The sequence below is a fragment of the Macrobrachium nipponense genome, chromosome 9 (genome assembly GCF_015104395.2).
Source record: "Macrobrachium nipponense isolate FS-2020 chromosome 9, ASM1510439v2, whole genome shotgun sequence".
In the NCBI taxonomy this organism is placed as follows: domain Eukaryota; kingdom Metazoa; phylum Arthropoda; class Malacostraca; order Decapoda; family Palaemonidae; genus Macrobrachium; species Macrobrachium nipponense.
Genome location: NC_061110.1, coordinates 57,915,645 through 57,933,607, shown reverse-complemented (window position 1 = coordinate 57,933,607; position 17,963 = coordinate 57,915,645). Strand labels below are relative to the sequence as shown.

The following is a 17,963-nucleotide window of genomic DNA, read 5'->3' as shown; positions in this document are numbered from 1 at the left end:
AAGTCCCAGGCACAATAAACCAATTACGTAACACTTAGATCTTGCTTGCTGTTCATTCAGTCGTAACCATTTAAAAACTATGTAGTACATACCTGTAAACCTCTCTCTCTCTCTCTAACTAGATTTAAATCTCATGTAAATCATCTGTTTTTATGACGATTAAAACTGCAGTTTTGCATATCTCCCTCTCTCTCTTTCTCTTTTATGAGTACAGTTACCATCCGAGTTACGACCTGCGCGAGTTACGTCCACCCGTACTTACGACAGTGTCTGACAGGGGTCTATTTTTTTATATTTGGCGGCGTTTACTGTTTGGCAGCGCGGTAGCGTAGTGCGTGCGGCGCGGTATGACAGTTACGACGGCGCCGGCAGCACAGCATCCCAGAAGAACTGTTAGCAATAGAAGAAGAAAGGAAAGCTGAAGAAGAAAGAAGAGAGGAAGAAAAGGAAGTTGTAGAAGAGGAGGAGCACGAACGAAAGTTTACTGTAAAGGGAGTATCGGAAGCCATACAAATGCTTAATACAATGCTGCATAAATTGGAAGGAATGGATCCGAATGTTGGACGGTTTGCCCAGATAGAGAGATCTATGCAAGAAGTAATGAGGCCATACAAAGAAATCTACGATGAAAAGAAAAAGCAGAAGATCCAAACGACACTTAGCATGTTTGTCAAACGAACACAAAAGCCCGCCTCATCCAGCATCGAAGCCACCCCCTCCCCTACATCGGCCAGCGCAGTAACCACCCCTTCCCCATCCCCTGCCTCGCCTGACTTAACAGCTGATCTTTCTTTCGACCGTGCGTATGAAGAAAGTGTTGATGACGTCGAACCAAGCACCAGTGAACATTAATTTTGAGTGTTGTTTTGCTTATTTTTTTACATGCATATGTATTTTCTATTTTGTACTACAGCTGTATGTTCTATTTTTGAACTGTAACTTTTCTATTTTCGTATTTTGATCTTCATTTGTATTTTTGTATAATAAATTCAACTGCAGTAATAAATATTTTATTTCTAAAACCATATTATATTAAGATGTATGTACGTAGTATATCAACTAAGCAACTGAAAAAAAAAAAGCTAAATACATTGCACCTACAGTATAATATTAAAAATATCTCTATGATAAAATGATAAAAGTGAAACTAAAAGGCATAAAAATGATAAATACATAAACAGCTTGTACGTATAGTACAACAGTAATATTATTCAAAAGAAAAAGCAGAAGATCCAAACGACACTTAGCATGTTTGTCAAACGAACACAAAAGCCCGCCTCATCCAGCATCGAAGCCACCCCCTCCCCTACATCGGCCAGCGCAGTAACCACCCCTTCCCCATCCCCTGCCTCGCCTGACTTAACAGCTGATCTTTCTTTCGACCGTGCGTATGATAAAAGTGAAACTAAAAGGCATAAAAATGATAAATACATAAACAGCTTGTACGTATAGTACAACAGTAATATTATTCAACAGAAAAAGTATGATAAAAGTGAAACTAAAAGTCATAAAAATTATAAATAAACAGCTTGTATATACATATGTACAGTAATATTATTCAACAGAAAAGTATGATAAAATTATAAAAGTGAAACTAAAAGGCATAAAAATGATAAATAAACAGCTTGTATATACACAATAATATTATTCAACAGAAAAAGTTACTTAAAAATGCAACACATTCATATCATATGTCCTCGAGTACAGTATAATCTTCCACTTTAACCGAGTACTTATAATCCACGTGTCGGCCATTTTGGCTGGTATTTTCGACTAACGACCATTCTGACATACGACCTGTTGGTCGGAACGGATCTAGGTCGTAACTCGGATGGTAGCTGTAGTCATACCCCCTACATATAAAAGTCCCTACATATGAAAAATCCAGGTTACGAAGGTAAAAACATAGATTTTTTGCTTCTGTGTACGAAAATAATTCAGGTCGCGAAAGGGTGTGCTGTAAAGTCCAAGATTCGCCCGGGCCGCCAAGAACAAATTTAATACTCGCTCGCCTCCAACTCAGTAGACTCACCACCATCCTCCCACTCTCCCATTGGTTCCTGATGCTAATTACCACCGTAAGATCCTGCTCTCCTATTGGTCAGCATCTATCCTATCATGCATCTACGTTCATGTGTCTACATAAGGGAGTTCCTCGACCATTTTGTTTCGGAAGCATTCTCGTACACACGTGGAATTCATTCGCTCACGTAGATTTTGTTCGTTAATGTAAATTTGTGTTAGTGATTTCACTTTCATTGTACTGTAACTTACTTTATCGTGTAGTGTGTGAACTTAATTACTTACGTTATTAGCCATGGGTCCCAAGAATGTTGCTGAAGTTCACGGAAAGAAGAGGATGCTTTCTACGGAGACAAAGATGGAGATAATCAAGAAGTATGAGGCTGGCATGCGGTTGAGTGTGATCGCTAAGGAATACGGTCTAAATCCATCGCGATAGGCACTATCCTTAAACAGAAGGAAGCCATCAAAGCAGCTACACCTTCCAAGGGCGTGACTATTTTTCCAACAAGAGGAGCCACGTGCAAGATGAGATGGAGAGGCTGCTTCTCGTATGGATTAAGGACATGGAAATCGCTGGCGATACGATAACGTAAAGTAAAAAAGTAAAAAAATAATTTAAGAAAGAGAAAAAAAAAAGAAATTTAATTTTAAGTTTTTCGTAAAGTTAAGTGTTAATGTTTTTTGCCATTTGTTAATGTGTTTAGCAAAGTTTAGTGTTAATGTTTTCCGCCATCTTTTAATGTTTCGTAAAGTTAGGTGTTCATGTTTTCTGCCATTTGTCCTCCTCCTCTGTTGCCACTTTCAGACATCGCCTCACTTATAAGGTAAGGTTCCACATTTTACTACATAAGTACATACCGTATTTCTTGTACCCAGTGCACTAATACACTTTATTTACAGGTAGAGTAAAATTTAGGTTAAGAATTGAATGATCCAAATTGTTGTATTTCATTGTTTATTGGTCAATTTACCTTTATTATAAGATTGACTGTGACGTTTTTATAGGGCTTGGAACAAATTAGGCAATTTACATGTAAAACGTAGTTCTGGATACGAAAAAATCAGGTTACGAAGGTCGCTTCAGAACGGATTAATTTCGTAACCTGGGTATACTGTACTAATGGGTTACTTTTCATACCTTACTGACTTTGGTATGTGTCACTTTGTTTTTATAAGTTGCTTATATTTAAAGTATGAAATTGATATACAGTGCATGATAAAGCTAAAATCCCTTAATTGAATGCAATAAATACAATTATCTTAACCCTTTAACGCCTATTAGACGCATTTTACGTCGAGATAAATTGTCTTTTGGGTGCCGACCGGACGTAATTTACATCGACATAGAAAAGTTTTTTAAAAATTCGCGGAAAAATACTTATAGGCCTACCAGCCGAAAACTTTTGAATCACGCGCCGTGGGGGATACTGGGAGTTCATGGATCAAGGTGTAGTTTTATTTACGATCGTTACACAGGCACGCAAGCGCGAATTTCTTTCTTATCACACTAAAAAGTATCAGTGACACATCTCGGAAATTATTTTGTCACTTTGACAATTTTTGCACAGTTTTAAATTAGCCGTTACATGGAGTATTACATATGAAAATGTGCACATTTTTATGTAGAATACAACAATAAAATACTCATGATTGTAGCTTTTATTAGTTTTGAAATATTTTCATATAAATAACGATAAGTACAAAATTTTCAACCTTCTGTCAACTTTGACTATACCGAAATGGTCGAAAAACGCAATTGTATGCTAAAACTCTTATATTTTAGTAATATTCAATGATTTACCTTCATTTTACAACAAATTGGAAGTCTCTAGCATAATATTTTGGTTTATGGTGAATTTATGAAACAAAAACTTTTTCCTTACGTCCGCGCGGTAACTTCCGAAAAAATCATGCGTGCGATTGTCGTAATGTTTGCACCATTTTAAATTAGCCGTTACATAAAGTTTTATATATGGAAATGTGCGCAATTTCATGCACAATACAACTAAAAATAACCCATGGTTGTAGCTTTTATCAGTTTTGAAATATTTTCATATAAATAACGATAAGTACAAAAATTTCAACCTTCCGTCAACTTTGACTCTACCGAAATGGTCGAAAAACGCAATTGTAAGCTAAAACTCGTATATTCTAGTAATATTCAAACACTTACCTTCATTTTGCAACAAATTGGAAGTCTCTAGCACAATATTTTGATTTATGATGAATTTATGAAAAAAAAATTTCCTTACGTCCGCGTGGTAACTTCCGAAAAAATCATACGTGCGATTGTCGTAATGTTTGCACCATTTTAAATTAGCCGTTACATAAAGTTTTATGTATGAAAATGTGCCCAATTTCAAGTAGAATACAACAAAAAATAATTGAAGGTTGTAGCTTCTCTCATTTTCGAAATATTTGCATATAAATCACGATAAATAGAAAAAAAAACCACGTTTGGTCAAATTTGACTCTACCGAAATGGTCGAAAAACGCAATTGTAAGCCAAAACTCGTACAGTCTACTAATATTCAGTCAATTATCTTCATTTTGAAACAAATTTGAAGTCTCTAGCACAATATTTAGATTTATGGTAAATTTAAAAAAAAAACTTTCCTTCCCTCCGCGCGCGGATTCTCCACCGCAAATCTCCGAAATGCGTACGTCGCATTCTCGGAATATTTGCTCCATGTCATATTAGGCGTTTCATAGAGTTTTATATATGAAAATGTGCACAATTTCATGTAGAATACAACAAAAAATAATTTAATGTTGTAGCATTTCTCATTTTTTAAATATTTGCATATAAAAAATATATTTTAAAAATTCGGCATTCGGTCAATTTTAACTCGTCCGAAATGGTCAAAAACTACAATTGTAAGCTAAAACTCTTACAGTATAGTAATATTCAATCATTTATCTTCATTTTGAAACAAATTGGAAGTCTCTAGAACAATATTTAGATTTATGGTGAATTTTTGAAAAAAACATTTTTTTACATCCGCACATTACGAATTCATGCATCATTTTGTGATAATATTTTCTCTGTGTTGCTTTGATCGTTTTACAATGTGTTATATACCAAAATGATTGCAATTTAGTGTACAATACAACGGAAAAAAAATAACTCGTTAGCTTTAACCGTTTTGCTCACAGCGCGATTTGAATACAATTATATATGAAATTTTGTTTTCCCTCTATCATATACGTATCGCATTATTTTTATATGATAATGATATTTTTTTTCATTTCTGATGGTTGCATACTAAACTTCAGGCAATGACAAAAAAAGGAGCCACAAATGAACTCTTAATCTCAAAAACTAAGCGCTCTGTGATTTTTTGAAAAAAATATTTTTTCCGCTTCGGTGCTCACTCCGAGACCCCCTAGGCATACGGGAGACGATTTTTATTATACCCCTTAGGCGTTAAAGGGTTAAAATATTTGAAGGCCTTAAAACCACAAGGTCTCAAGCACCACAGCCACCAAAACGGTGTTATACATATTGGCAGAATCGCCAATTCTCTCTCTTTCTGGCTATGACGTTTGCAACACTGATATCCGCTGTCTTTATGGTCAAAATTACTGGACAAGCATAGGAAATGATGAACTTACATGTCTAGAATTGTTGTAACTCGAGGCAAGTGGTGCGGTGCTTATAAACCACAGAGGCTTATGTGCTAGCTGAGGGAGTGTGCAGTGCTTGCCAAGTAGGCATCTCTCCCCCAAGTAGAAAATTTCCCATAAGAAGTATGCCTCAGCGACCAATCATCGCGCTCCATACAAACCTCCTGTAAGAGTTCCAGCCAGTCTTTCCAAAACTACATATATGTCTGGTCGTAACTGTTGTATTAATAAGTGGGCAGGATTCTCACTAGTAACAGTATTTCTACTATTTTTTACAATACACTGTGCCTCTTCCCCTTCTCTTTTATCTATTTTCATTATTAATATTATTATTACAAGCAGTCCCCGGTTATCGGCAGGGGTTCCGTTCTTGGCGGGGTGCTGATAAGCGAAAATCATCATTAACCGAAACTCAGTGATTTATGGCGTTTATGGCACCAAGTTTCCGTTAATGGCACCTCTGTTAGATATGTTATGACGCCATAACTCTATTATTGGCACCTTATGGCACCGATAGCCGAAACTTGGCCCATTTGCAAGCCCCATAAAACCGGATCGCCATTAACCAGGGACTGCCTGTATTATTATTAATATAGTATTACTATTATTATTATCCTGGAAGACCTTCATTAATACAGGTTTTATTGAAAATAATGGATATTTCAGCCACATTTAATTTGCAAAGAAGTTTCTCTATTTTTCTTATTACTGACTTTTCCTCTCTGCTCAAATTGGCTATTAAAACACCAAATGGGGGATTCATGTTAAAAATTTTGTATTTGTCAAAATGCAGTCCAAATTGGATCTTAACCCTAGTTGACAAAAGATACTAAATGACTCATTCTGGATTCCTCTTGTTCAAGGGGCATCTGCTCCTCTCTCTCTCTCTCTCTCTCTCTCTCTCTCTCTCTCTCTCTCTCTCTCTCTCTCTCTCTCTCTCTCTCTCTCTCTCTCTCTCTCTCTTCTTCTTGCAACATTTCGTCCTTAAACCCAGAAGGACATCATCAGGCAGGTGTTGTGGGAATTCTTGCAGGAGTTCTACAGCATATTATAAGTAAGTGTTGCACAGCATGGGGTCCTTGGCGACAAATTCTGATTGGCTAACTGGCTCAGCTGCTGATCCCCTGTTGGAGTATGCCTCAAGATCAAAGGCGAGTTCTATGCAGATGCTGCAGAAGTCGCTCAGGCTGTCATAAGGGAAGGGCGCCTCTCCGTGCAGGATTTTGACTGGTTGGAGGAGGAGGTTGAACAGCGTCATTACTTGCCGAATTGTCACTGGCTAGTTGCTATTGTGGGACGTTATACCTGGTGGGTGCAGTCTGGTGTTTCTTGTTCGATGGTTGTATCTAGTGTGGTAGGGTGGTATGCCCTACATGAGGAAGTTGCAAGGGACTCATTTCAAGTGATAATTGAAGGTTAGCCCATATACCAGATAACCTTCCAAACATTACCAATAAGCTACCGAAGAAGACTTATAAAGAGAAGAGAGAAAGAGAATAAAAGAAACCCGTAAGTACTCAAACACAACAACGAAGAAATACAAGACATAACAGTATCTAGTTTGGTAGGGTGGTATGCCCTACGTGAGGCAGTTGCAAGGACAGCTCGAACATGGGAGGAAATTCGCTGAAACCAGCCACCCCCTTCCCGTAACAATGGCAGTAGCCAGGCAGACAGGGACCCTGTGGCAGTCCCCCCCTGGTGCCCTTCAGAACAGTAGTTAAGACCACCTTCCTAAAATAGAATTAAACCCCACCAGAGATAACAACCTCGCATATGACAGCCAGGGAAACGACGATGAACACAACCAGGACCAGCCCACCCTCCCAAGGGCATACTCAAAGGAAGATATCGAGTCACAATTAGATGTCCTCCAAGAGGGTGACTTCAAGTGCCACATGAAGGGCATCAAGCAGAAGCTTATTGCTCTCAACGGAGGTAAACTCCGAGTCATGCAACGCATACAAAGCTATATAAACTTCACGGACTTCATGCCCTTCCCTGACCAGATGCTCTTCTTTGATTAGGACTTAATTGCCACTTCACATCTAAGCTGAGACCACACGAGAAGTGCCTCAAGATAGAGCTCCTACTACATTTCATCCAGCAGTTAGAGAGCCACAGCACCATCAGGACCTTTGATGCCCTCCAGCCCCTATTGCTTGCCGAGGCCCTCAGTGAGTGGGGCACATACAGGAGTGGTATACACACCCGTGAAATGAAGAAGGTAGTCAAGGAGTTGAAGGAGAGAGAGAGGGCATCACCATCCGTCGGGCAGACAAGACCACTGCCTGTCTTCGTAGAGACTGACGAGTATAACAAGAAACTTGATGATATCCAGTCAGACTCCTCCAAATTTGAATGGCTTTCCCGCAACTCAATGGATGATATCAAGCAGGATGCCAACAACATTAGCACTGTCAACGCTGCCACAAATGTTGTGCATCTTCCCCCCCATACAAGGAGACTTCAGATTAAGTTACCTATACATATTGAACCCCCCCCCAAGCTATAGTCTTCGATCATCCGCTGAGTTCCTAGAGAAGATTAAGGATTCCTCTTTCACTGGCACTATAGCTTCCCTCGATGTGGAATCTCTTTTTACAGATGTCCCTGTCGACGAAACTATAGACCTTTTCTTTGACCAAGTCTTCAGAGATGAATTGAACCCCTCACCTCAACATTCCATTCATCACTGCGAACCCTTTTGGGCGACTTTATGAAGAGGGCCCCCTTCTCCACCAACCAAGGACATATGTACTGACATAAAGGCAGCATAGCGATGAGATCCCCATTAGGAGTCCCATTCCCCAATTTCTACGTGGGCACCGTCGAGGAAAGAGTCTTAACCCAGATCCAGCACTCCTAGAGATATACCCGCTATATCAATGACATCTTTGTTTAAGAGGACACCAAGGATGAGGTTGAAGCCCGTTGTCACACGTCCCAGCAATGCAGTGTGCTGAATTATACAATAGAATTCAGCACCGATGACAGGCTCCCCTTTCTTGATGCACTAGTCTCGAAGACAGAAGACAGCCTCAGGACTTCTGTCTTCATGAAGAAAACTATTTTAGGAATGTGCCTTAATGGCAAAAGCGAGTGCCCTGCAAGATTCAAGAGGACCACAGTCAGGGCTTATGTATAACAAGCCCTGTCCCACTGCTCCACCTGGCAGGACACTCATCAAGAATTAGACAACCTCTCAAGTACTCGTAAACAACGGTACTCTAATAAGCTCATTTACCATGAGATCAAGAAAGCTTTTGAGAAATGGTATAAAAATTAAGACATACCTGAAGAAGAAAAAGACACCATCACCTTATACAACAAGGCCTTTATGCACTCGAAGTACTGGGAGGAGGAGAACGCCATTAAGAAGATCGTGATGGAAAATGTCACTCCCACAGAGGGAAGAAAAAGCATAGAGCTGGTAGTATATTACAAGAATAAAAGAACTCAGGACTTCATGATGCAGAGCAACCCCTCACCCCCAGCAGGAGAACTTCTGAAGTATTCCAGTGTAGTATACCAATATCAATGCCCTATCTGTGGATGTCCCAGAATATGACTACTAAGCAGCTCGCAACGAGGATTTCATGTCATGTACAAAAGGGCACCATCAAGAACCATGCCCTACCCTGTTACAATTACACTCCATCCCATGACAGCATTATCAAGACACCACCATCATCGGCAATGGACCCAAGAAGACTGCGCTTGCTGGAAGCCAACCTCATTCTTCACAAGAAGCCGTCTTTGAATACTACTCAAAAGAGGCCCTCCTAATCCCTACTAGCATATTGTGAATTCTGCCTAAACTAAAACAACATGGTATTTACTAAATAAGTGGTGGTCATGCTGAGATATTTCCAGGGAAGGTGCAATATATCCACAGCCAGACCCAACATAAATAGATAAGTCCTCATAGAACTCCAAAGGATAATTCATATACATATAGGTTCATAAATTGTTTCCTCTACTTTACTGTTAAACACTAATAGGAATCTGGAAAAAAAAATGGTTGATAATCTGTGACTGTGCTTCAAAGCAAAAATTTATCCGGGTTTTTGGGATTTACTTATTAGGAGCAAAGCCATTTTTGTCACCTGTCCATTTCTCTTGTGAGCCCCTTTGAGGACGAACACTGGCTACACTATCAAAAAAGTTTTGATGTAGGAAAAAACCACTTTTAGTAGCTGCTGCAAGTCCTCAAATCCACCCATTTCCCCTGAAAAAAAGGCATGGGACTGGGGTGAATATTTTATCTTGTACAAATTAAGCATGTAATGATGAAAATAGCAGACTTACATCTTTGCGAGTAGGATGCAAGGAAAACTGAGGTAGTTGCAGTGGACAGGAGAGAGCCCTCTTGTCCTGAGTCCTTTATATTCTATCGCTGTGCCAACAAGCAATACCCTAGCCAAGACCAACTACATATAAGAGAATTCTTTGAGGTTGGCTGGTCTGTCTTATCAACCCTTGGGGGAACTCCTTCCAGGATGAACAGCGGCTACCAAAAATAGTTTTTCCCTCGTGGATGAACAGCTGCTACCAAAAATATTTGGTTTCATTTTACATACAGTACACTGTAAAATTTGCTTTTTTATTTTGTGTAGATATTTCGGTGTATTGTGTGTTGTTTATAAGCAGACTAGATAGTCGTTTATTATTTATAAGCTTATTAATGTAGTATATGTGGTCGTATACAGTTGAGCGGTACTGACAACGTAGGGGAAATAGGGACGAAGCTGCTATTTTACTTGAGTGAATACTTATCTCATCATATCTGGAAACTTCCATTATCTGACAGGACCCTGGATGTATCAATACAAATGCAGGAGATTATTGAATGTACCATGTACCATTGCTTTGGGAATCTCTGCAACCCAAACATCCCACCTAAATTTTCTTACACTCCCTTCAATTATACAGTGAATTCTATCCTCAAACAACAATAGTCTTAAAGTCATCTTTCCAGGCTACACAAGGTCAAGTGGCACATGCCACATAACATTATCATTCTTTTGGCCACCATGCAGCATGATGAAAAAAAGATTGTTAAGTTAGGGACATTCAAAGACCATGAATGTGGGCATGTATATGATTAGTTGGGTTGTAAGGAGAACCTAGTTTTGTCTTAGAAAAACTCAGTAAAAGCAGTCCCCAGTTATCAGCGAGGCTTCCATTCCTGATGGCATAACGATAACCAAAAATGGGTTTATGCCAATCCCCAGATATTGGTACTGATAACTGAGGATCTGCGCACATCGGCATAGAAAATTCAATTATCATTGTCGCTAGAGAAGCACCATAAAACAGGATTGCTGATAACTGGGGACTGCCATTTTTCTAATAAATAAATAAATTTTACCGAATCTGCCAGTCACTAACCATCTTGTGTCATATATCCCTGGTCTTTGAGATTACTTGCTTCATATTTCAAAATTATATTTCCTGCTTTGGCTTCATCCATGTCAGCTATTCCCTGGTATTTCTGAAGGAAGGTGCATAGTTGGGCAGCACTCATAAGCTGAGTTTTTTCACTAGCATTTCTGGGTAAGATAGAAAATATAGTAAAAATTCACATAAATCCTGCCTATTCAATTTAAAATGGTACAAGATTTTATTTTTATTTTTGGACGTTAGTAACACGTACAGCAATATGTCTCAAAATATTTTCATAAAAGTCTGAGGAGACAGGTCATTACTTCAAGACATTATTTGTTACATTCCTAGATGTGACACTGATCAATAATCAGTAAGAAAATATTTTTAGTAACATTCCTATCGTGAATACAAACAAAAGGAAAAGTTTACTTCTATATGCGGGAATAACTTGCATTTCTTTGAAAAAATATTTAACGGTGAAACAAGTACGGTAATTTAAAAGATTTGGAAAAAAGTCAATGGGAAGTTCTAAAATCATTAAAAAATGTGAAAATACAAGAAATTTCAACATGAAGGTACTCTGTACTCACTCTTTATAAACTCTCTCAACTTCTGGCATTTTCAGCAAAGCATGGTAAAAAGCAACAAATTCACCAACTTCTAAAACTTGGTCCCCATCTCGTTTTTGCTTATTAGTGTTTGCTTGCTGGAAATAAGCAAATATTAAATTACTTTATATAAAAACTATATGAATTACAAAACATGTAGATGTTCTAACATATCAGTCTTATGTAGAATCTGGCAATCACACACACCTCAAAATTCCAAAATGGCTCAGAGTAGCGTGTAACCAAGTGAGAGCCTCAATGGGTGAAGTCCTTTCTCTCTAACCATCATTGGACACAAATCTAAATAATATTGATCATATATAAATTTCAAATACTTGTTGTAAGCAACAGTCAAAATCAGTAGGCAAAACCAAGAGACAAGACTAAGAGGCTAAACATGCCAAACCAAAAGGCTAACAAAGCCAACTGCAAAAGACTGATCATACAGTCAAAATGGGCTACAAGCCAAAAGCAAGGGGTGTTACGAATAGCCAAAAACCTTAGGGTAGCCTAGGCAAATTCCACAAATAAATGTGCAACTGACAATAAAGGTCAAATAAGGTTAGGCTCAAAACTCACTTAGCCCACCCTAAATAAACTGTAATACACAAACTAAATACTTTAACTTTAAAATAAATGTTAGCATAAATTCCAAATTGGTTAGTAATACCCAAAGTCTCAAAATTTGTCTGATAAATACAACCCAGAAAACAAATAAATACACATTATTGTAATAAATGTAAAAAATTTCTTTATAATTTGTGTAAATATAATGAGCAAGCTATATCAAATTATTTGGTCTCAAAAATGGAGACAAAAATCCAAGGTAAAATTGGGCTAACTTCCAAGTTAAACTGAAAAGTTATGTTAGGTAAACACAAGTTATGATTGAATCCAAATAATAACGACATCTTAGCCTAGCCTATTCAAATGTAAATAAGGTTAGGCACTGCCGTAACGATACCCGACTGGTTTATGCAAACGAGAACCAAGAACCAGGAGAAGTTATGCTATGACGATCATGGATCCGGTTCAAAGGACCAGAAGAAAAATGATTACTTTGGTGAAATTATAATCTCCGATAGCTCAAAATGGTCCACAGCTCATAATTTTCTCTAAGAAGGCAACAAAGGTAGGGATTTTAGGCACTGGAATTAAATTACAAAATAAGAAATCAATTTGTTTACCTTGAATCTCGCTGGTATTTGCCTAACGCTAAGGGACAAGAACTAACCTAGCGTTCCTATATAACTCCCCCATACACATTTGGGGAAACATGCAAATTAACTTATATAAGATAGTACTTAGATAGTTTGATGTCTTCATGAAGATAGGCACAGGAAGTGATTACATAATATATAATGAATAAGGAATGGCACTGCTCGCCATTATCGGGCCTCATGAACGTCCCCTCAAAATGTCATGCGTGCTGAGAAGAAGGGACATCACAAATGTTAAGGCGGGAATCAAGAAGAGGGAAAATCTTGTCCCATATGCAAAAAATGGGCAAAAAAATATTAGTTACAGCTAAAAATAATAATTAGTAATATTGAATTAGTAACTCACAATAAATCTACAGAAAAATTAATGCTAAAGAAATTAACACTTTTCTTTTAATGGAAATATAAATTAACTGTCATATTTTATGACATTTATATAGTACAGTCCATAAAAAAAATCTGCAAATAGGCGAGTCCACAAATCGTGAGTCTGCAAATTGCAGGGGTCAACTGTATATCTCATCTCCCATTTTTTATTCACTGTCCATATTCTGCACTAGGTATTTTCTCAATGGGGATTTTCCACAAGGGCAATTTTCTGCCCAGGAATCATCCAACTGGAAATTTTTTGCACATGGGGGCTAATAACTCAAGGGGAACAAATGAATAAATGAAGAACCCCACAGCATACTACATGAACCCCAAAGCATACTACATTTAGAAGTACTATATCTCCATTACAATCTGACTTAACTGAACTACCATAATGAACTTTCATAGCTTGATAAAAACTTCAGGTACAGTAGAGCCCCGGACCTTGATGTTAATTCGTTCCAGAAGCAACAAGATACAATTTTGTATAGACCTGAACGAATTTTTCCCATAAGAAATATCTGAAAATGGATTAATCCATTCTTGACCACCAGTTATTACCCTAACTTTGCCTTTTTATGCAAAACATTATCCATAAGTTACAATTAAATAAGTTCAGTGTTAAATAACATACCATTCAACGCACTTTTTTCATTTTTAATATATAATGTAGTAAAATAACGGCCTTACGTATGCCCAATTCTGCCATAATACGAAGGTTGACTGAGCGCCATAGGCTAGGCTAGTTACGTAGTATGTACTGTAAGGGGTATGCGTAATTATTGTAGCTAATAATTAATCATTGACAATCAAGTCTAATTCTTACAGGAAATTAATAAAATATTAAAAATACGCCAAATTATGTCTGTTATCATAAAATGCAGAAAAATTCCCTAAGTTAAGTCACTAGCTAGTGGCCGTGAGCAGCCGTAAACAGACGCAAACAAACCATCATACAGTCTACTGGAATACTGTATACAAAATAACTTTAAAATATCTTTCAGTACGTGTTATATTCATTTTTTCCAATATTAAGGATTAACTGGGGAGCTTTCGATATCGCAAAATCCTTTACGTAATTTGATCATAAAATACTACCAAGAAAATATTGCCCCTTAGTAAACAAGGCTCGAAGTCCAGAACGACTGGGAACTACGAATTATGAGCATTGTAACTTTCGTAAGTCAAGTATGTCTGGGAATTACGAATAATGAGCAGACTGCAAAATGTTTTGGCACGCAAAAGCAGTCAGAAACTGACGAAAAAATACATGATGACTTTTTTTTTTTAATGTACTACGTTTATTATTAAAGTAGCTGCGATTCTTAAACCCAGCTTTCTTTCGTAAATTAAGTTCCATTCGGCATCTAGACTGTGATAATGTCGGTAACATGAAATCAGTGATAATTTAAGAACATAAACAAAACCAGAATGCAAATGGCAGATCACTCTGTTCGTATTATAATTTGATAATATGGTAATAATACATACAATATGATTAGATACAGTAAAACAAGGGTTTTTATTAAAATGAACATTATTCTCAAAACACAAATATTAACGACTTTGACTAACAGATATGTGTCAGTGTAATAACCTAACCCAGACAACAAAGAGTCTCTCTCTCTCTCTCTTTCATTTCCTGTTTTTTAAATTACAGACGAAGCGATTGTAAACCTGTAGTACAGACATAAGCAACAAAATCGAGAAACAACGTCACTTTGCCATCACAATAAAAAGAAATAAAAAAGCGCAGGCAAAATTGATGTTCAAAACTAGCAAAATCACACTTAACGCTTCCACAATCAAGTGTTGAGCCACTTTTAAACCCAACTTTGTTAATTTAGAAGAAAGTATTGAAATTACATATCTTCTACCCGCCAAGTGTATGGCAATGAAGACATCAATAGCTCAATCAGCCGAGATTTTGAGAATGTAAACAATATCGAATGCAAATGGCACACGATGAACAACGCTTATATGTATTCTGTAAAATATGTTTAACTTTTTAAAATTATCATTTTCTCCAGAAAATATTCATGTTAGGCTTAAAGACCTTTTCGGTTTTTAGAATTACGGATATAGATCCTACTCTTGTAACAAAGTGAGAAGTCGCTCATCCTAACGTCTAATTATGGTAATCATCCACGGTAATTGCTGTAATTAGTTGTTTTGTTTACAGTATCAAAAGTTGTATCACTAGTGATTCACTTGAATAACCTAGGAATTTTACCATTATTAGGTTGCAAATGTTTTGTTTACAGCGTTGATAGTTTGTCAATAGTTGTGACTGTGGCTAAGATTGATACAACTATCGACACATCAAGGGTTAGCCTATCATTAAAAATCCCACAGCATTCTAAGGTTGTCACAAAATGTCTCTTACATTATAATTTTCAATAATCTTAAGTTCAATTGTGGTTCTTACAAATTTCCTCACCAAATGAGCATGGGAACAACGCCTATTAGTGGCGATTGACCAAACCACTTTTGTTTACATAAATCATATGATTCCCTGGGTTGTTTTCCGATTTTGGTTGAGCTCCGATGCAACATTTACTCAACAATTTCCGTTGAAATCCGATTATTTCGAGTTCTAATACGTTCGAGGGCCGGGTCTCTTCTGTAATTAATTACCCATCACACTAACTGACTTGGTACATTTCCCAGTTTAAAGAAAATTCCAGTCAATCTCCGGAAGGCAAGTGGCCAATGCATGTAATTTCAAACTAGTTCCCCCTAAATAACTACCATAATTTGTCTTGCAATAATGTACAAAAAATATAATTTCTGGGCTCAGCTCGTGTCGCTGCGCGAAATATCCTTTAATCTATTATTTCTAGGGTAAATGTACCTAACACATACCAGAGAATAAATAAAATAAAGAAAAAGGTCAGTATAACTGACTCGCTCACCCTCCAAGAGGGTGTCGGTATGAACACTAGGCGAGTGAGACCACTACCACGAGCCAAATACCAATAGAAATCTCCCACAACAAAAACCCTCCATGAGGAGAGCCGACCCACAGAGTGAGCAGCTCGTACTACTACTACTCCATCCCATGCTGCCGACTGCTGCGCCTCTGTGGGCATCCTTTTAAGTTAGCGCACACGAGTCACTTGTGCTATTTTTCTCTCTGTGTTTTTTGTGCCCTTTTCGTTGGATTTTTACTATAATGGAGCGTGCAGCTATCGCAGCAGCTAAGTTAAGTACTCAGTATTTACGGTTAGTTGGTTTTTTCCGTCCCTGAGACAGTATTTGCCGTTTTTTAGGTATAAATACGTTCTCGGGGTGGGGGGTCGGAAGCATGGCAGCATGGTTCTGCCGCGTGATGGGTTCGTTCTTGGTCTCCCATACCTAGAACATCCCTTATTTATGTACGCTCTATTTGATTATCCGCTTTGTTTAGATTAAGGTCTACTCAGGTTGTCATGCATGCATGTATTTCACCTTATGTAGGCTTTTTTCTATCCAGACCCTAGTCCAGGTTCTTAGTAGTATCGGCCTCTGACTAGCTTTGAGTGGTAGACTTGCTTCGGGTTAGTCGTACACTCCTGGATTTTTTCTCCTGCTATATTACTTTCTCTCTTTCATTTTATTTTATTTATTATATGTATTTTGTCATCGTTAGGTTGAGTTAGGCGTCTGGCGTAGCCTAGGTCCTGGCTCATAGAGCCTATACTACCGCTGATCAGTTCCGGTTGCTTCCCTATAGCATCTCTATGATCAGTTGGTTTTAGCCCTGTGGGCCGGTATGCTACCGCTTTTCAGTTCCAAGTTGCTTTTCAGATAGGCTTCTCTCTGATCAGTTGGTTGGCCTAGGTTTGGTTATCGTATCTCAGTTTACCGCCTCGTGGTCACTTCGTGATCACGGGGACAGCCAGAAACGCCTGCCCAGTCCCCACCTTCCCCCCCTCCCGCTCTTCCATAAGAGTCGGGGGGCGGGGGTGGGTCGGTCTGCCCCCATGCTCGCTCCGCATACCCGAGCTGCTCCCTCTCTCCCCTCAGGCGGAGGGGCTAGGGAGTCGGGACAGACCCAGACTGGTCTCGACCTCTCCGGCTTCTCGGTCCGGCCGGGTGGTACGTTGTGGGGGGCCCTGGCCTTCCCCCCCTCTGTTACTACCTTGTCGCTCCGGGCTAGCTCGAGCATGTATGTCTCTCGCCCTTTCCCTCCTTACTAGAGCTCCTCCCTGATCGGAGTCCTGGTATCCAGCGGAAGGGGCTAGTCCACCCCAGCAGAGTGGACCGGAACATACAGTAGGTCACTACTAACCTTACCAAGTATTGCTGAGTTACTACACTCCGCTTTCACACTGGACCTAGTCCGGTTTCGCTGTGTTAGGTTTAAGTTATCTATAAGTTTATCTTAAGTACCTTAAACCATCCCCCCTCCCTTTCATATCTTACCGGATCTCTCCGGGATTATAGCCTATTCAGGCAATGCAGGGAGGGGTTATGCCCAAATTTTTTTCCGAGCTCCGGCATGTAACGGAGTTCTTTTGTCCTTTAGTCTGTAAGTGATGCCTTTTAAGATACTCATGTGTCTTCCCACTTACAGGCCACCAACTGTGAGCATCCGGGATGTTCCGCTACACTTCAGGACCCCCATGTGGACACGAAGTTGCCGGTCCCATGATCCATTGCGCGACTCCGCACGGGGACATCCAGGTCTGGTACCATGAGACGTGTACCATATGTACGATCTGGTGAGCCAGCGTTT

General features: G+C 38.7%; 1 protein-coding gene across 8 annotated transcripts in view; it reads right to left on the bottom strand.

The window, feature by feature from the left end:
* The window catches only part of LOC135217861 (1-phosphatidylinositol 4,5-bisphosphate phosphodiesterase delta-4-like), a 329,361-nt gene that overhangs the window by 137,533 nt on the left and 173,865 nt on the right, over positions 1 to 17,963 (bottom strand). For all 8 annotated transcript variants that reach the window (XM_064253878.1, XM_064253877.1, XM_064253874.1 and 5 more), the window contains 2 exons: positions 11,634 to 11,749; positions 11,047 to 11,207 (listed from right to left, as the gene is read on the bottom strand). In XM_064253878.1, coding sequence (XP_064109948.1) covers positions 11,047 to 11,207; positions 11,634 to 11,749 — 277 coding nt within the window. The remainder of the gene's footprint in view (positions 1 to 11,046; positions 11,208 to 11,633; positions 11,750 to 17,963) is intronic.